Source organism: Argentina silus, assembly GCF_951799395.1.
Source record: "Argentina silus genome assembly, chromosome: 11".
NCBI classification, from domain to species: Eukaryota; Metazoa; Chordata; class Actinopteri; order Argentiniformes; family Argentinidae; genus Argentina; species Argentina silus.
This window is the reverse complement of record NC_139665.1, coordinates 1,602,527-1,622,730: the sequence shown is the minus strand read 5'-3', so window position 1 is coordinate 1,622,730 and position 20,204 is coordinate 1,602,527. Positions and strand designations below refer to the sequence as shown.

At 47.9% G+C, this 20,204-nt stretch overlaps 2 protein-coding genes across 3 annotated transcripts; both read left to right on the top strand.

The window, feature by feature from the left end:
* Window positions 1–5,107: 5,107 nt before the first annotated feature.
* On the top strand, window positions 5,108–10,889 carry ing4 (inhibitor of growth family, member 4; the record flags this gene model as incomplete). Of its 2 annotated transcripts, XM_083679853.1 has the most annotated exons (9): window positions 5,108–5,144; window positions 5,821–5,892; window positions 6,362–6,528; window positions 6,847–6,961; window positions 7,266–7,377; window positions 7,538–7,682; window positions 8,005–8,066; window positions 8,289–8,342; window positions 10,139–10,889. In XM_083679853.1, 8 exons carry the CDS (start codon window positions 5,108–5,110, stop codon window positions 8,326–8,328), a joined length of 750 nt encoding a protein of 249 aa, XP_083535979.1. In that variant the 3' UTR covers window positions 8,329–8,342; window positions 10,139–10,889. The 2 variants fall into 2 exon arrangements, with proteins under 2 accessions (XP_083535979.1, XP_083535978.1); XM_083679852.1 differs by having other exon boundaries at window positions 8,289–10,889.
* Window positions 10,890–12,687: 1,798 nt separating this feature from the next.
* Window positions 12,688–19,557, top strand: LOC310812011 (glyceraldehyde-3-phosphate dehydrogenase). Its single transcript, XM_083680399.1, has 12 exons — window positions 12,688–12,810; window positions 13,720–13,767; window positions 15,628–15,727; window positions 15,920–16,029; window positions 16,211–16,301; window positions 16,605–16,720; window positions 16,854–16,935; window positions 17,222–17,373; window positions 17,576–17,654; window positions 18,583–18,666; window positions 18,960–19,057; window positions 19,253–19,557. Exons 2-12 carry the CDS (start codon window positions 13,745–13,747, stop codon window positions 19,320–19,322), a joined length of 1,005 nt encoding a protein of 334 aa, XP_083536525.1. The 5' UTR covers window positions 12,688–12,810; window positions 13,720–13,744; the 3' UTR covers window positions 19,323–19,557.
* Window positions 19,558–20,204: the final 647 nt, after the last annotated feature.

Below are 20,204 nucleotides of genomic sequence, written 5' to 3'. Positions count from 1 at the left end.
CTTCAGTCCCAGACTTCAGCCCCAGACTTCAGCCCCAGACTTCAGCCCCAGACTTCAGCACCAGGCTTCAGCACCAGGCTTCAGCCCCGGACTTCAGCAGCAGGCTTCAGCAGCAGGCTTCAGCCCCTGACCAGAGCGTATGCCTGCCTGTCGTGGCCACGGCCGGCCTTGACTTTGTGGAGTTGACCTACATGTGGGCCGCATCCGGGCTCACCACCTGAGTCCACCGTGAGAATGACTCATCCAATGCAGGTCATACTCCAGCTCCCTGTGTGTGTGTGTGTGTGTGTGTGTGTGTGTGTGTGTGTGTGTGTGTGAGAGAGAGAGAATATATGTCTGTGTGTGTGTGTGTGTGTGTGTGTGTGTGTGTGTGTGTGTGTGTGTCCATTTTGTGCTTCCTAACCTTAAATGCACTGAGTGTGCGCTTAGCTGTGGTGTGACCCTGTGTGACGCGTCCTCACAGAGACGGTTGTGCTCAAACACAGCCGTGACCTTAGCACTGTCAAGGCTGAGCAGCAGTTAAACAGGAGGAGAGCACACACACACACACACACACACACACACACACACATACACATACACACACACACACATACACACATACTATACACACACACATACTGTACACACACGCACACACACACACACACACATACTGTACACACACACATACTGTACACACACGCACACACACACACACACACATACTGTACACACACACATACTGTACACACACGCACACACACACACACACATACTGTACACACACGCACACACACACATACTGTACACACACGCACACACACACAAAACAGCTCATTTCCTCCGATATCCTTCCCTTCCTCCGTAATGAAATTCAGTGGGTCTGCTCTCCTTCTTTCTCTCCTTCTCTCTTCTTCCCTTTCTCTCTCCTTCTCTCTTTCTCTCTCTCCTTCTCTCTTCTTCCCTTTCTCTCTCCTTCTCTCCTTCTCTCTTCTTCCCTTTCTCTCTCCTCTCTTTCTCTCTTCTTCTCTTTCTCTCTCCTTCTCTCTTTCTCTCCATCACTATTTATACACGCAACAGTACACCATGCAGACACCGCTAACAGCATTTCTCATCATTCCCCTCTCCCTTTCTTTCTTTCAAAACACAATCTCTCTCCCTCTCTCTCTCTCTCTCTCTCTCTCCCTCTCTCTCTCTCTCTCTCTGTCTATCCTCTCATCTGCCTCCCCTGTGTGATTATTCTAAACAACCTCTGTCATCACGCTGTTTCAGTCCCTCGGTCTCCCCGAATCCCACTGTTTCTCATACAACACACACACACACACACACACACACACACACACACGGACACGGACACACAGCCCGTAATGCATGTGAATCTGAATGTCAACCTCCTCACATATTCACACACACACACACACTCATGCATGTGAATCTGAATGTCAACCTCCTTACATATTCCTCTCCGTAGCGACTCTGTCCTGTTTCACCTCTCTGTCACATTGCCCCTACTCTCCCTCTCCCTCTCACTCTCTCTGTCTCTCACTCTCTCCCTCTCTCTCCCCCTGTCTCTCTCCCTCTCTCTCTCTCTCTCTCTCTCTCCCCCTGTCTCTCTCCCTCTCTCTCTCTCTCTCTCTCTCTCTCTCTCTCCCCCTGTCTCTCTCTCTCTCCCTCACTCTCTCTCTCTCTCCCCCTGTCTCTCTCTCCCTCCCTCTCTCTCTCTCTCTCTCTCTCTCTCTCTCTCAGTAACATTAAACACAGTGTCTAGCCTCGGACGCAGAGCCTCGCTAATAACCGGCACGTCTCCATAGAAACGTACCACCTCAGAGGAGAAACCGAGGGACCCCCCCGCCCCCCCCCCTCAGCCCTGTCCACCCCCCCACCCCCCCTCCCTCCCTGGTACAGCGGAAGGGGTAAATACGGTCTTACTGATCGTTCTGGAGCCAATGCAGCCCATGGTGTCTCACAGCGACCCTGGAAACAAGCAAGGAAGCGTCCGCCTTTCACCAGACATCCTCTCGCTCTCCTCTCCCTCCGCTTGTCTCGCTCCGTATGTGTGTGTGTGTGTGTGTGTGTGTGTGTGTGTGTGTGTGTGTGTGTGTGTGGAGAGCCTGTCTGTGCATGTGTGTCTCCCACTCTCTCTCTCTCTCTCTCTCTCTCTCTCTCTGTCCCTTCCTTTCTTGCTCTGCTTCTCTCTCTCTCTCTCTCTCTCCCCTACCTTCGTCACACTCACTCACACAGTCACAGTCACGCACACACACACACACACACACACACACACACACACACACACACACACACACACACACACACAGATCGAGTGCTGTGCTGTGTGATACTGGAGCCTCCAGCCAGCCAGTCAGTCAGTCAGCCAGTCAGCCAGTCAGCCAGTCAGTCAGTGAATGTGTGTGAACCCTGTGAAGCACCAACTATAGTGTAACACTTTGGATCATGGTGATATGAAGTCTGTTTGGACTGTGACAGTTGAAATGGGAAGGTTACACCTCCATCTACAGGTATTAGCTGAAATATTTGAAATAGAAATGATGACAAACAACGGGTAATTATTCCAAACACAACCCTCATTTATTTCAGTGTATGTAGTTTATTTTGTAGCAATATTAACCTTTAGCATAAAATGGAAATATCCGATTTGTCATTCTATCCACCAGACATACTTCATATCTCCCTCTCTCTCTCCCTCTCTCTCTCTCTCTCTCCATCTCACTCTCCTCCTCCTGTCTCCCTCCATCTCACTCTCCTCCTCCTGTCTCCCTCCATCTCACTCACACAGTAAGCATATAAACCCAGACAGTGATTCATCGAGGAGCGGCTGAGGTGATGTAGGGGATGACAATGTAAGACAGAGTCCTTAAACTCTCTCCCTCTGCTTCTATTCCCTCCCAGAGACAAACAACACACGTACCACCACAGCTCCCTCCTCCAGTCAGACCCTGTTGATATCAAGACGTACACCCGATGCACACACACCAGGCCAGGCTGGAGGAGGCAGAAACCAGGGGATGGGCTCATTGTGATGCATGGGATGGAATAGCAGGGATGGCTCTGTATCAAACACACACGTCTACAGGCGGTGGGGAATAACATGCACAAGGGAGATGAGAAGGGTTGCATTTAGGCAATTGTGTATTTCTACAACATAGTCGCCTTGCACTAAGAATGAGGGACAGATGGAGAGAAGGAGAGGGTGAGGGAGGGGTGAAGGGGGGGTGGGGGAGGGGTGAAGGGGGGGTGGGGGGTAGAGGGGGGGTGGGGGGGTAGAGGGGGGGTGCTTTGAGTCATGTTAAGGAAGGTTGAGGCTGAGAAACACACATTAGTATTCTAGGAGAGAGGGAGGGAGGGAGGAGGAGGGGGGAGGGGGAGACAGAGACAGGGGGAAGATAATCATGTGTCTGCATACAGAAACAAACATACAGGTTTCTATTTATACCTCTGTGTGTGTGTGTGTGTGTGTGTGTGTGTGTGTGTGTCTGTGTGTGTGTGTCTCTGTGTGTGTGCGTGTGCGTGCGTGCGTGTGCGTGTGTGTGTGTGTGTGCGTGTGCGCGTACGCATGTGCGTGTGTGTGTGCGTGCGTGTGCGCGTGTGTATGTGTGTGTGTGTGTGTCTGTGTGTGTGCATGTGCGTGTGTGTGTGTGTGCGTGTGTGCGTGTGCACGTACGCATGTGCGTGTATGTGCGTGTGTGTGTGTGTGCGTGCGTGCGTGTGCGCGTGTGGATGTGTGTACGTGTGTGTGTGTGTGTGGCTGACTAGCAGGCTAGCAATGGGTCTTTGTGTCTACTTGTCCATGTATTGACACACAGCTGTGTGTCCATATGTATGTTTTCTTTTCAGCACAGACACAGACACACACACACACACACACACACACACACACACACACACACACACACACACACACACACACACACAGCTCACAAAAGGCTTATCAGGTTCAAAAGCTAACAACAAAGACAATAACGATCCCTTTCACAGTAAAGACTGCTGCTTAATCGATACAGTCCCTGGTCTTCAGACAGCCAGAGGTATCTGGGATCTGCTCTCTGCTCGCCCAGGGTGACTGACTCTGAGTCTGAGCTGCTCTTTGAAAGAACCCCCTAAAGGGACAATCTGGGATTAGTTCATACATTTTTGGACTTTTAATGGACGCCAAGCTGCAGTATTGCTTCTTGCATAGAATAGAACGAGGAATGGCCACACCCCTCTATTGGGGTACGGAAGTGTGTTTTCCAGAGGGGTACAACTGTCTTTCAACTGTAGCGCAGGTGATTGATGGTGATGACAGCTAACTATGTTGATAATGACACCACAAACTGTTGAAAAACTTTATTGAAACGTAAAAATAACAGCAACAGTGAATGTCTGAAGTGGCCGACAGTGAGCTGTTTGAAGGTCAATGGAGGAAACTTGACTTCCCGACCGCAGTAGAGGGTTGAGGCTTCAGATTCCTTGTGATGTTTAAGCTTCCTGATATAAACGCCCTGTTTCACTCAACACAAAACATTGTTGGCCACTTGTCTAACGGTCCATTATTTTGTGACTATCTTCAATATATGTTTGTTACTCACCAAAGTACTGATGTTGACAGACTGCTGATTACCTTTTCTTCATATGTGGGGGTCTCATCACTCTAAAATACTAAATACGTTTTCCACTTACTTTGATTGTTGTAGGTTCATCCAGACACTTATATATTTTATGTTTTCAGTCATACTTAGATATGTCTGGATGAGCTTATAAGACTCAAAGTGGAAAACCAGGTCTAACATCGAAAAATTATATCTTTAGAAAGTGTGGATTTAGGATGTAGAACAACTCAGAACCATTGTTAAATGTGAAAGAAGAACTTGGAGATGGATGTTTAGGATGGTGTGGTTACCAGCAGTTGTTATTATGGTTGTTTTTATGATGTTTTTATGATGTTTTTATGATGTTTTTATGATGTTTTTATGATTGTACCATAGTGTAGAGATGTTTCGCAGAGCGTTCTTCGGCGGTAGCCGCGTCTTCCAGCGTCCAGCAGGCCGGTGACCTTCACAGCGCCCCCTGCTGGGGCCGACGCTAACTTCCTGTCTGGCCGGAAACCTCATTGTTTACTCTTTTCAAGATGGCGGCGGGAATGTACCTAGAACACTACCTTGACAGTAAGACAGCCTGCCTTCCCACTGCCTTTTATCACCATTATATCACCGATCAAAGCGACGTTGTGACCAAACATTAGTTACCCTTCTCGACTTGACCTGGTTCTAGCGCGCTACGCTTTGGGCGTGAGCGGTGATGTAGCTAAGCTAAACTAAGCTAAACAGTTAGCTAGCCTCATCATGTCTGAGTATCTCCTGAATGTCCACTGGAGGTTCTGTATCTTCTCACTGGAGGTTCTGTATCTTCTCACTGGGAGGTTCTGTATCTTCTCACTGGGAGGTTCTGTATCTTCTCACTGGGAGGTTCTGTATCTTCTCACTGGGAGGTTCTGTATCTTCTCACTGGGAGGTTCTGTATCTTCTCACTGGGAGGTTCTGTATCTTCTCACTGGAGGTTCTGTATCTTCTCACTGGGAGGTTCTCCACCAGCGTGCTTTTAACCTGAAAGAGTAGACATGAGCTGCATGACTGACCACAGTCACTGGACGAGTCTGAATGGATCCCAGGACATTTGAGCCTTTGATTGTTGAAGAATAGAACTCATAAATGCTTCATGAGTTAAACTGTCTGACCCCTTCACAACGAAAACATCAGCTTGTTTTGTTGCTTTGTTAAATGAACTGTAATGTATTTCTGTAGGTATAGAGAACTATTAATGACCTATAATGTATTTCTGTAGGTATAGAAAATCTGCCGTTTGAGCTTCAGAGAAACTTCACGCTGATGAGAGACTTGGACCAACGGACGGAGGGTGAGACTCTGGAACCACACAGCTGGGTTCTAAACTTACTGGGTTCTAAACCTACTGGGTTCTAAACTTACTGGGTTCTAAACCTGCTACAGCAGCTGGGTTCTAAACTTACTGGGTTCTAAACCTACCACACAGCTGGGTTCTAAACTTACTGGGTTCTAAACCTACCACACAGCTGGGTTCTAAACCTACCACACAGCTGGGTTCTAAACTTACTGGGTTCTGAACCTAGAACACAGTTGGGTTCTAAACCTACTGGTGTTAGTACCAGCAGGTTTAGAACCCAGTTGGTGTCATGGGTGACTTTATTCACCAGAAATGCATAAATTATGATGCTTCATTTTGTAGCCAATCAGAGTGTTGTTGCTAGGTAAACACCACATAGAACACTTGGCTCTCGAGGTGGGGAGTGTTCCGGAACTCTTTGGCAGTTGGTGGGTTAATGCATGTGTCCTTCTCTCTGTCTCAGATCTGAAGGGGCAGATTGACTCTTTGGCCCGGGAGTACACAGCCAACACACGGACCCTGTCCTCCGAGCAGAAGCTCTCCCTGCTCCGTCAGATCCAGCAGGCCTATGCCAAGTGCAAGGAGTTTGGAGATGACAAGGTCCAGCTGGCCATGCAGACCTACGAGATGGTGAGAACCTCCGGGTGGACACAGCAGGGGAGGCTGGTGGAGGTAGAAATCGGAGGACGGGCTCATTGTAATGCATGGAATGGAATGAGGAATGGTATCAAACACAATGTGTGTCATTCCGTTCCGTGCATTACAATGAGCCCGTCCTCCGACTTCTACCTCCACCGGCCTCCCCTGCTTGACAGCGAATAGGAGTGCTGCCTGAGGCCATAGTGAAGATCCTGTCCAATCAGGGCAGCCATATGCATTTTTAATCCAATGACATCAGACCCATCGGGTCTCACCTTCCGCTCCCTGTGATTGGCTGTGACCCCTCAGGTGGACAAACACATCCGGCGCCTGGACACGGACCTGGCCCGCTTCGAGGCCGACCTGAAGGAGAAGCAGATCGAGAGCACAGACTACGACTCCGCCTCCAGCAAGGGAAACAAGAGTGGGTGACTCTGAAAACTTTATTATTATTATTTATTTTATTTTTGGGGGCGGTGGGAGGGGATAGATCAGCTTATTCAATAGCATTGCTTGCATCATTTGTAGTCCCTTTTTATACATTTGTATATTTGTTTGCCCAGCTACCACCGTTGCACAACAAAGAATGCCCATCGGGAATGTAGCGTTTCAGTTCTGTCTCCTGGACGTCCACACACAGATACATAGACACCCACATGCAAGCCTCCCGATGCTAAAGGACCTGTCTGTGTGCTGTGTGGGTGACTGGGTGTCCACTCCTCTTCCAGGTGAGCTCAGGGGGCCCAAGGAGAAAAAGGTGGCCCGCACAAGGTCAAAGGTCAAGTCGGACGATGACTGCAGCCCCAGGAGCGGACTGAAGAAAGTCAAACTCATGCAAATGTACGGCCATTTTAAACACCACAGTCTCTGACGACACAGCAGCCTACTCCTCACTCCTCCACCTCTCTGTGTGTCTCTGCCAACCCTGAACATCTCCCCTCTCTCTGTCTGTCTGTCTCTGCCAACCCTGAACATCTCCTCTCTCTGTCTCCGTCTACAGGCCTGAGTTCACGGCACCCACCGTCAACTTTGGGAACGTCCACCCGTCAGACGTGCTGGACATGCCCGTGGACCCCAACGAGCCCACCTACTGCCTGTGTCACCAAGTGTCTTACGGAGAGATGATTGGCTGTGACAACACAGATGTGAGTCCACCAGGGGACCAGGGTTTCAAAATGTTTCGTCTTAAGTGAAGCAAGTAAAAACCAAGCTATTTTCCCTGGCTAGTGGCCCATTCTGGTCCTGCGAGAGCGGTCATATCCACTAGGGGGCAGCACAGGACCATAAGAGTCCTTCCAAAGCGAGATATCTACTCAGACATCGTTATGAATCGTGTTTTTTTTTTTTCTGAATGTGTTTACTATGGACTCATGAAAACAACAAGAGCTCTGAATCCCAGGGTACAACACTGCTTTAACTATGCCTGCTGTGATGTCATTAACTATGCATGTTGTGATGTCATTGCAGTGCTCCATAGAGTGGTTCCACTTCGCCTGCGTCAGCTTGTCAACCAAACCCAGAGGGAAATGGTGAGTCAGGGAGCGATTGGGTGGGAGAGGTGGGATGGTCTGGAAGTTGTAGGATTTGAATAATTCTTAAATTTCTCTCTCCACCATGTCACACTCCCTCTCTCTCTCCCTCCCTCTCTCCCCCTCTCCCTCCCCCCCCCCCTCCCTCCCTCCCTCTCTCCCCCCCCTCCCTCTCTCCCCCTCTCCCTCCCTCCCCCCCCCCCCTCTCCCCCCCTCCCTCAGGTACTGTCCGCGGTGTACCCAAGAGAGGAAGAAGAAGTGAAGCCAGAGAAGACAGTGAGTAGCGATCAGGAGAGAGGGATGACTACAGTAGGAGAGAGATCAGGAGAGAGGGATGACTACAGTAGGAGAGAGATCAGTAGAGAGGGATGACTACAGTAGGAGAGAGATCAGGAGAGAGGGATGACTACAGTAGGAGAGAGATCAGGAGAGAGGGATGACTACAGTAGGAGAGAGATCAGGAGAGAGGGATGACTACAGTAGGAGAGAGATCAGGAGAGAGGGATGACTACAGTAGGAGAGAGATCAGGAGAGAGGGATGACTACAGTAGGAGAGAGATCAGGAGAGAGGGATGACTACAGTAGGAGGGACTCAGCCTCGGGATTCTAACGCCCTCAGACGGCCACACAGATCCTCTCTCTGCAGCCTCCGGTACTTCCTGTCCCCCGGCTTATACGCCACCTCAGTCCGTAACGCAGGAAGGAGGGATGATGGAGGTGTAGTTACAGCTGTAACTTTATTCATGTCTGTGGACTTTGTTGTTCTGTTGCTTTTGCGTTTTTGATGACTGCTGTTACGTCCAGACTGAAGTGGAGACACTACCGAGAGCCTGATGGATGGAAAGGTTCCATCGTTCTATGAGCAGATGTTGGCCTTCTACAGTTATATCTGTATGGCACATTCCACCAATATACTCATAGAAAACAGAAAGGAAAACAAACAGGAGTTTGATATTTTTCCCAGAGTAGAGAAGGTTGTTTTGCAGATAAGATAAGAAATCAGAATTCATTATCTTTCTCACTCTTTGAAGCCCAGTTTGAATGAACCACTGTAAATGCTAAAAAAAAAGGTCCGTTTTTCATTTCGTCACTGAAACACAGTAAATCGGCAGGCAGTAATATGTATATGTATAATAATATATCAGTAATATGTTACTTTTTCCCCTCAAAACTCGCCATCGTATCTGATCCCAGACCGCAGTATCAGTCAGACTCCATCTGAAAGCCTGAGGCGCTGACTGTGTCCTGACTCCAGCAGTGGCTCACACACCTTCATGATGCCTTAATACTGTGCACTGTCCAACCCTGACAACGCGTCTTAAGGATTTCTACCATTTTATTTAAAAATGATTTTCAAACTTGTGGCTCTCGCAGGTTGTAGCCAAATAAGTATACCTGTTAAAGCTCTGAGTGAATAGAAGAGGAAGTGGTTGATAAAGCAAAACCTTACGACAACCTTAAAACAACCTTACGACAACCTTACGACAACCTTAAAACAACCTTAGGACAACCTTAAAACAACCTTAAAACAACCTTACTACAACCTTAAAACAACCTTACGACAACCTTAAAACAACCGTACGACAACCTTAAAACAACCGTACGACAACCTTAAAACAACCTTAAAACAACCTTAAAACAACCTTACGACAACCTTAACAACAATGGACTGAGCTGGAGGAGGAGAGCAGAGATCTAGGACTGAATGAGCCGTTAGCTGTGTTTCTATGGCGACCTGGACTGAGTGTGTCTCCTACACAGACACGGTGCAGGACCTGACCTGACCTGACCTGACCTGAGGAGAGGAGAGGAGAGGAGAGGAGAGGAGAGCAGGTTGTTGGAGCCACAAGGTGTGGAGAGCAGGGGAGGCTGGTCGGAGGACAGATTCATTGGAATGAGGAATGGCGTCAATTAGCCCGTCCTCCAATTTCTACCTCCGCCAGCCTCTACTGATGTAGAGGTAAACAAAAACAAAGCGGGTAAAGGCTAACGCTAACATAATGAATGTAGTGCAATAGGCAGGGCTAATGCTATTCACCATGTCAAATAAGTGTGTTTAAACCTCTCCACAGTCCATCCCTGGAGCCCAGCAGTGGGCTGTACCACCATTGTCTTACCTGTCAGGTGTGGTCATTCTGGCGTGACGCAGTGTGGACATGATCGTGTGGATCTGTCGTAAGACCATGCTGTTCAACTGCCAAAGAGCTCTGGAACACTCTCCACCTAGAGGGCCAAGTGTTCTATGTGGTGTTTACCTAGCAACAACACTCTGATTGGCCACAAAATGAAGCAGCATCATTTATAGATCTTTGGTGAATAAAGTCACCCTCGGCACTCTAGAATGTTGACAGTTTGGACGACTATTCACCCTCGGCACTGAAAGAGTTAATTTCAGATGCAGTGGGCAGTTTGAAAGGCCTTATCTCAAAGAAGTTGAACTCATGTTCTGCTTGTTTTTGTGTCTTTAGGAAGGCATTCATAAGTGCTTTATGAATAAACCTTATTGATGACATTGTTATCATCTCCAAATCCCCACAGGTTAAAGCAGAACTACTGTAGATGTGGGTTTGACTGGTGGACTGTGTTTTACTGGAGGGAAGATTGTGAAAGACCCATTTTGCTGCCATCTTTATATTCAGACTGTAACTGAATTTACTGTAAACTGTACTAGAGTTGGTTTAGTTTGTACTCAACTGTACTAGAGTTGGTTTAGTTTGTACTGAACTGTACTAGAGTTGGTTTAGTTTGTACTAAACTGTACTAGAGTTGGTTTAGTTTGCCTTCCATTGTTAATGAATAAAGGTGTCATGTCTGTTCCCAGTTAACCACAAAGACGGTCCTCTGTGTTTTCCTTTCCTTAAACCTAAGACAGTTGAACTAATCTCAGCAAGGTATAAGTTATAGTTATCAAAGTTAAGGTATATTTCATTATTTGAGAACTGGATACCTTAACAGATTGCGGTCTTAATTATAATACATTCATTTACAAAGGAGTGGTTCTTCTAAGCACATTACGTCCATGTCAGATCCTGTTCAAGTGGTAAGTAACATGACCACCATTATCACCAACTAAGGGACTGATGAGGTATCAGAAAACATACATGTACCCCTGCCCTATTGGAAAGGCAGCTGATACAGCTGCACCAGGGGAGGCTGGTGGAGGTAGAAATCGGAGGACAGGCTCGTTGTAACGTATAGAACAGAAAAAGGATCGGTATCAAAGGGCGTGTGATTGATGCCCTTCCGTGGAACAGAATGAGGAATGGTTTACCTGTTAAAAAATGGAGCACATTTATGTGTTAAAATGTTCAGTGAAGCCAAAGAGGGCAGCAAAGCACACAACCTGGTGCTATGATTCACCTTTAAAGTCATCCTCCATTGAAAATACACACCAAACATGATTCTTACTCTTCCTGTGGCTGCTTCTAAGGAACCTAAATATCATTTTCAGTAGCGTATCACTTTAGTCTTCCGTCGTGTATGTGGAGCTCTAATAACCAATGTGAATGTATTTATCCTCATACCAACACATGGCGAATAAACTTGAAATGTTGAAAGTACAAATGTGATCTTGAAAATCACACCCACAGCTAATTGAGAGGGTGGTGTCAATGTTACGTGTTGTATGGGTTTTATCAAACGGATGAGAGTGAATTATGACGTGAAGAGAGGCGGCTGCAGCAGAGGCCAGAGGCTGGAATGGAGTTGGAGAGCTGCGCTGTAAAAGATCCGCGGTGGGCTTCAGCCAAACAGCCTCGATCCAAACCACTGTTAAAACATTTGCCTTTCCCTTCACTTGATACAGGCGACCGTCTCTTAGATGAGAGCAGGGGCGGACAGGGACTACAAAACGGCCCTGGAATCATCTCACTGACTCCACTCTTCATTGGCTACTGATCTTGTGGAAAATGTGCTCACTGATTTCCTCAGCATGCAGACTGCTGGGAAAGAAAGGCCCAGAGGGTGTTCGACTTTAAAAGTTGAACTGGACTAGAACTCAGACGAGGCTAGGAGCGGGCAGGCGGGGCTAATGTGTCTGTGCTGTCTCGAATTGGACAATGACAGATTTCATCCCCATTATGTAACAGTTATTGAAAGGCGCTGATCGGGAACTGTTTCAAATGGATCCTGTCAAACACGGTCAATGGCTTTAAAGCATCGCGTCTGGCTCAAAGTGTCATACTCTGAATCTGAACAGTCCCTTTGACAGAAACGCATTGGATTTCCTCTACTGATTCTGTTTTATCCACCACCGCCAGCAGCATACATGTCTCATTAGCAATTACGTAGTGCTCAGGAACGTGGTCAGGTATTGATTTTTCCAATGGTTGATCTTTCCACCCATTCTAGTAGCCTATGACAGGGACGGCCGAGTGGATATTGTATTGTTAAGATTCAATTCGTTTATAAATCCATACCCACCTGCGCATACATAATAACATTAGGTTAAGTTACGTGAAATGTAGGTCATTGTTTGAGAATAAATGACCTAAAATGCATCCAATTCATTCTATGGCTAATAAAGTTAGCCATAGACTCCACTTGTCAGTACATCGTCCCAAATGAATGTATCTTGAATGCCTTCGGTTGACTGACCGTCTGACTGACAGGCGGCGGCGACCTTCAGGCGCGGTGGGGAGGCTCGCCATCCGAGGGCGTGGCCGACGCAGGGGACATAAATTGCGGTCGCACCTCTGCTTGTCCCCGCTCTCTCACCCGGACAGACAGAGGCCATTCACAAACGGTACTTATTCACTTCTTCAAACATCATTTGTACGTCGTTATACTTTAAATTCTGTTTACGATACTAATGATACGATGGTTCTGTGTGACTATTTACTGTTTTACGCGCGGTGCAGACGGCAGAAAGCACCTGTTGGCATTTTGAATTGTTTGATGTCTCAATGACTTGTGCGGTTTGTAAATGGTTTCTCTGCATATTCAAGATTTGCATATGATTTGTTTTCAAAGCTTACTTCTGTAGATTGACATATTGGCCTACTGTGTATATTGGAATTATGTCATTACGTCGTTGGTCGGCTAATAATTAGTTTTGATTTATTAATGCATTTTAGATTTGTTTTTAAACACCCACAAGTCATTTTGACGTTTTTTACCTGATATATGATATCCTGGCGTACAATGTTGTTGCATAATGATTCAAGTCCGAAAACTGCCATTAAAGTCAAAGTATGTGTATTTGGTGCTATCCATTCTATTGGGCTTGTTTGACTTCAACATTGAATCCTATTTACAAGAGGAACCTGCGTCACTAGATGGAAACATCCAAACACACTGCTGGGCTCTATCGCCGAATAACAACCTGCTTCAACATTTCCCGCTTGTTTGTTGTGAAAATACTCACCAGAAGTGATGCCTGGTCAGTTTTCTTTCTGCGGTGTATTCTGAGTACCAGTTCATGCAGGAGCACCCTTTCTCCTCACGTTGCATATCGACTTATTTTCTCATCTTATTCCTGTTCTTCTTCGTGTTGCTGTGACCATTAAGTCCACAGTTGCAGTTTTCATGGCCGTTTGTTTGTGCTGTTGACGTGTGATGCTTACTGTGCATGTTTGTTCTCTTTTGCATCATGCTCATACTCTGCCTTTTACAGTTCTGACACACAACTGAAATGTTTTAAAATGTCTTTCAGTGAGGACTAGATCATACCAGGCAACATGGTGAAGATTGGAATCAATGGGTGAGCTGCTTTGTCTTCAGAATCACTTTACAAATGACAGTTTGTGCCACATACTGAGACGCATGCACTGGTGAAGTAGTTGATGGTGGTTGCTCTAAAGGTCAAAGGTCAAGAGGCACTGTGGTGGATGGTACAGAACATGGCCGCCTGGACAGCCTCTGGTCTCCCATTCTACTTATTTATAGTTTAGTTGCCACACTGTTTCTCTCCTTCTCTCTCCTCACTCTCCCTCCCCTCTCTCTTTCTCTCTCTCTCTCTCTCCCCCTCTCCTTCTCTCTCCCCCTCACTCTCTCTCCCCCTCACTCTCTCTCCCCCTCACTCTCTCTCCCCCTCACTCTCTCTCCCCCTCTCCCTCTCCTTCTCCCTCTCCTTCTCTCTCCCTCTCCTTCTCTCTCTCTCCTCCCTCTCCTTCTCCTTCTCTCTCCTCTCTCTCAGCTGTCACATTCCTTTATTCTCTCCCTCTAATAATAACCCGCTAACCTTTCCAACAAAGCGTGGGGATTACAGCCAGTTGGTTGGGGGAACTCCTACACCAATCGTGTCCCAGTGACCTTTATTTAGCCAATGGGGATGAGCTAGGGGAAGATTAGTTTTGCTGTGATAGGCCCTCTCCCAACACCAACCTGGAGAACTATACCAACCTATAACAATCTATTTGACACATGAAACTCTGCAAAGGGATATTCCAATGGCTTATTACTGACAGCAGGTGAGGCCGGTGGAGGTAGGAATCGGAGGACTGGCTCATTGTTGCATGTTTGACACCATTCCTCATTCCATACCATGCATTACAATGGGCCCGCCCTCTGATTCCTACCTCCCCTGACAGCCCTGTGGATGCTTCCAGTGTCAGAGTGAATATTTCCCATAAAGGGCTGTGGAGTGTGTATGTTACTGACTAAAACAACATGTCTAGTGAAATACTTTAACCTCATTCTGTTATCAAAACTCTCCTTCTAGGTTTTTCTCCCTCATGACAAAGATAGTTTTTTTTTTTTATTCTGGGGTTGTCAGTGGTGAACAACGCATCATAGATGACTTCTTAGTCCACTGCCTGTAGATTAGCCAATCATGGCTCTTCATGCTAGCAGGCCGCCATTGTTGCTGAAGTGTCTGACAACGTGGTTCCATTTTATGGCAAGCCGCCGTTACCTCAACTGGCTTTGAATTGATGGTTAGTTTGGAAAACAGAATGGGTCTATCTGAGCGTAAATGATATAATCCAGTTAACAATATATTTCAGTAGTGTAATTTGCCGTGTTGCGGTCTAGTATCGACTGCCGTGGACTGGTGAAGTCTCATGCATGGACAGAACTAGGACTAATGTGCTCCTGGGCCGTCAGCGGTCTGCTCCAGTCCAATACTCACCTCCATTATCAGACATTATTCAGTCCCCTAATGGGAAGAGTGACGCATGGGTTCTACTGAACAGCCAGACTCATCTTGTTGTGTAGCTACAGCGGTAGGCCTCAGCCAGGGGAGGCTGGTGGAGGTAGAAATCAGAGGATGGGCTCATTGTGAAGCATGGAATGAGAAACTACTTTTCTTTTCTTTTTTTTAAGTTTGATTTCAAACTGTCCTTGAAGACTGACCTGTCTAGCCTTGTCCTTCCTGCTACTCCACTTGAGTCATGTGTGTGTGTGTGTGTGCGCTGCATTAATCTCCATATTAGGCATAAACAGGCTTTGGGCGGCACACGTCCTGTATTGTTATCAGTCAAGGTTGTCAGGCCATGTAGGGCTGTGTCATCTGGTGCGTCTGTCTGGAAGTGCTGCCACCTGCTGGCGGAGAGAGGGAGGATCGAGGAGAAAAAAAGAAAAAAAAGGACTAACTGTAAATCTGTCTGCTTTTGTGTCTCAGGTTTGGGCGTATCGGGCGCCTGGTGACCCGGGCCGCAGCCAAGAACGGGAAGGTGGAGGTTGTTGCCATTAACGACCCCTTCATCGACCTGGACTACATGGTGAGGGGGTTGGATACCACAGAACACACACACACACACATCCAAAGTGAGGGGGTTGGATACCACACTCACATCTACAGGAAGACCTTTTAAGGCTTGTGTGGTTTCACATGCCCAGATCAAGCCGATATAAATATTGTCAGTCAATTCTATTGGTTGGGGCTTCACTGATTCCGTCCTATTGGTCCACAGGTGTACATGTTCAAGTATGACTCCACCCACGGCGTCTGGAAGGACAGCGAGGTGAAGGCAGAGGGCGGGAAGCTCATCATCGGCAACCTGTCAATCACAGTCTACCATGAGTGAGTGCTTCTTGCTGATTGGCTGCAACTTTACGGCCATTCTAAGCGTAACGATGGCGATGTTGAAGTCTGTCCACAGGCAACCAGAGCCAACCAGAGGCAAATCACATGATCACATCTCATGTCTGGATAAGTGTTTAGGTCTAACCCTAACCTCCTCTCCCCCCTCTGCTGTATCCAGGAGGGACCCCTCAGCCATCAAGTGGGGAGAGGCGGGGGCTGACTACGTGGTGGAGTCCACTGGTGTGTTCACCAACATCGAGAAGGCCTCTGTAAGTCCCTGGTCATTGTTGTGCTGGGGTGATGACTCATTATTCTGGAGTGTTGGTGTGGAATGTATAGAACTGATGTATGACTTCATCAGGGGAGGCTGGCGGAGGTAGAAATCAGAGGACGGACTCATTGTAATGCACGGGACGGAATGAGGAACGGCATCTAACGTGCGTTTGATTCCGTTCTATGCATTACAATGAGCACGTCCTCTGATTTCTACCTCTGCCAGCCTCCCCAGGACGATTGGCGTGTTAGTGACTCTTCCTAAACCTTAACCTTTGACCCTCTGCGGCTCTCTGCAGGCTCACATTAGCGGAGGAGCCAAGAGGGTCATCATCTCCGCCCCCAGCGCCGACGCCCCCATGTTCGTGATGGGCGTCAACCAGGACAAGTACGACAAGTCCATGAAGGTGGTCAGGTAAGCCCCTCCCCTTTACCCAAACCTCCAATCAAAAGGTTTGCCTCGCAGGTGTGGCACAACATTGAGTTCTGATATAATATTATTATACACTATAATTATTCTATATATTTACAATGTCATGTCTCCATAGCAACGCTTCCTGCACAACCAACTGTCTGGCTCCTCTGGCCAAGGTCATCAATGACAACTTCACCATCATTGAGGGGCTCATGGTGAGGAGTGTGAACAGTGCTGCCTCCCCTGGGGAAGCCACTCTGCTGATGTATTTGACTAAGCTACCAATTACTTGACAGGAGGAACTTCACTAAAGCTGCTCTAAAATAAATGCATAGCTTTTATATATAGAAACTTCATCCAACACATGATTACTCCACCAGCCAATACTGCTAGCTAAGTAGACTAAAACCCTCTCTCTCTCTCTCCCTCCCTCTCTCTCTCTCTCTCTCTCTGTCTCTCTCTCTCTCTCTCTCTCTCTCTCTCTCTCTCTCTCTCTCTCAGAGCACCGTTCACGCCATCACAGCCACCCAGAAGACGGTGGACGGCCCCTCCGGGAAGCTGTGGCGTGATGGCCGCGGCGCCAGCCAGAACATCATCCCCGCCTCCACCGGCGCCGCCAAGGCCGTGGGCAAGGTCGTCCCCGAGCTGAACGGGTAGGCACCAGAGACCACGAGAGCTCGCCGCGCCTCACAGCCCTGCGATTCGCTAAAATCAAATCATGACACATACTTCACTCAGTGAATCCACTCCCACTCAGACCAGGTTTGAGTCATTGCTGTTCCAGGCTTGTATGCGCTGTGTGAGTAGCCTGGGGAGGTTGGTGGGGGTCTAACCTGAACCCCTGTACCCCCGCAGCAAGCTGACCGGCATGGCCTTCCGTGTCCCCACCCCCAATGTCTCCGTGGTTGACCTGACCGTCCGTCTGGAGAAGCCTGTAAGTATCCAATCTGACCCCTGACCTCCGCCCCCCCAGTATCCCATCTGACCTAGTCACTGCAACAGCAATGGAAGGGTTAGAGTTTAAAAGGTCGGTTGGAGTGTGGTGGTCCCGCCCACTCTCGTATTTGTTCAGTTTTATTGGACAGAGACAGTAGAGAAAGACAGGAAGTAAGGAGGAGAGGGTATGTCAGCAGGGCATGGGCCGGATTCTAACCCATGCTGACATGGGTGTATGTGTGCACTAAGTCATGGTGCTGGACCACTGGACCACCCCAGGCCATGGTGCTGGACCACCCCAGGCCACGGTGCTGGACCACTGGACCACCCCAGGCCACGGTGCTGGACCACTGGACCACCCCAGGCCACGGTGCTGGACCACTGGATCACCCCAGGCCACGGTGCTGGACCACTGGACCACCCCAGGCCACGGTGCTGGACCACTGGACCACCCCAGGCCACGGTGCTGGACCACTGGACCACCCCAGGCCACGGTGCTGGACCACTGGACCACCCCAGGCCACGGTGCTGGACCACTGGACCACCCCAGGCCACGGTGCTGGACCACTGGACCACCCCAGGCCACGGTGCTGGACCACTGGACCACCCCAGGCCACGGTGCTGGACCACTGGACCACCCCAGGCCACGGTGCTGGACCACTGGACCACCCCAGGCCACACTCCTTAGTTCTTCTGTAAGAACAGCAGGGTTTTCCCCACAGAATAGCAGAGTGGCGCTGTGTCACGCTGTAAACATCTCAAGGCAAATGAAACAACATATTTAATAATGGAGGAGTAACTATCTTTGATCACCAACGACATTGTTGTTGAAAGTAAAAGCATTGTGATGTCCCTGAGTGAATTCAGCGTTTTAGCTGTGTTGGGTTTTTTTGCGCATTTTGACACGAGTGTTCTCCTGTCTTCAGGCGAACTACGAAGACATCAAGAAGGTGATCAAGGCTGCCGCCGAGGGACCCATGAAAGGAATTCTGGGATACACGGAGGACCAGGTTAGCATCTCCCCATGCGGCCACTTTTGTTCTCTGGGCTTCAGAGGATGCAATACAGGGGAGGCTGGTGGTGGTAGAAATTGGAGGATGGGCTCGTTGTAACACATGGAATGAGCAATGGTATCAAGCGTCTGATGCCATTCCTTATTCCGTTCCATGCATTACAATGAGCTCATCCTCCGATTTCTACCTCCACCAGCCTCCCCTGATGCAATGTCATGGCTCCAACACTAGGGGGTGGTGTATTGTAAAATGTGTTTTCAAGAGTCTCAAACTCCCTCTGTCCTCCTCAGGTGGTGTCCACAGACTTCAACGGAGACTGTCGCTCCTCCATCTTTGATGCTGGCGCGAGCATCGCCCTCAACGACCACTTTGTCAAGCTGGTGTCATGGTGGGTACCTGCAGCGTTCATCTACTCGCCCAAATGTACCCCTCGAATTATGACAGTGCTGGCAGAGCAAAATCATTTAACATTCTTGTCTGTTTTGCTTTCCTGCTGCTGCGTATTTGAGTATACTAATGAATCCTCTCGCTCTCTGTCCTTCTCCCCCTCCTTCTCTGTCCCCCTCTCCCTCCCTCCCTCCAGGTATGATAATGAGTTTGGCTACAGCAACCGTGTCGTCGACCTCGTCCTGCACATGGCCAGCCAGGAGTAAAGCCTTCACCCCTCACACCCCTGTCACATGACCTACGACCTTTGACCTGTTCTGTCTCCTAACCAGGACGTCCCACCGGTCTGCCAGAGGACAGAGCTGTACCCCTTTTTATAATAAGAACTCACCTCCTGTACTGTAGAATGTTTCTGTTCACTCTACTGTGATTGGCTTTAGCTGCACTGTGGCTGATCTGCACTTATCTCAGACAATAAACGTCCTCTGTTTGTGAACTATATCCTCTTCTCTATTTTGTCATCAAGTTTTTATTTTATGGGTGAAGAATGTTTTTTTTTTATAAAATTGAAGGTTTTCACTTAGAACTTTTAGATGGGTGGCTTAAGTCTAGTTGAAGCTTGAGGGGTTTCTCTGCACAAAGTTATTTCCAAGAAACTTGCTAGGGCACAGTTAATTTATCCATTTTCAAGTTTTGACTTTGAGACCAAAATAATTGAGAAACGGTCACATGAACCAAAGACTATTTAATCAGAAGAAAATGTACAAGAAACTTTAAACCTACATGCTAGGCTACACTTATTAGCTATTTTAAGAAGTCCAGATGGGAGTTTTGACTTGAAGATCAGACTACATTTTGATGAAATGACTTCTCTCTGTGTTCCTCCCATGTTTTTGAAGCAACCTCACTCAGACCATCTGATTAATCCTGATTTTTTTTGTCAGGAAGTCCAGAACTAAGTCATCTGAATGATAAGAGCTGTTTTAGAAATAACCTTTAAATTAAACTCTGTCTGGGAAACAACCCATAGTGTTTCAATCAGGTTGATTTTTGGACTAAACATTGTCCGAAAGTCTGAAATAAACCAGTAGGTCTGTCCTGTGTGAGCTTTGACAACAGTGTTGTTGTGGTCTCTGACATCAACGTGA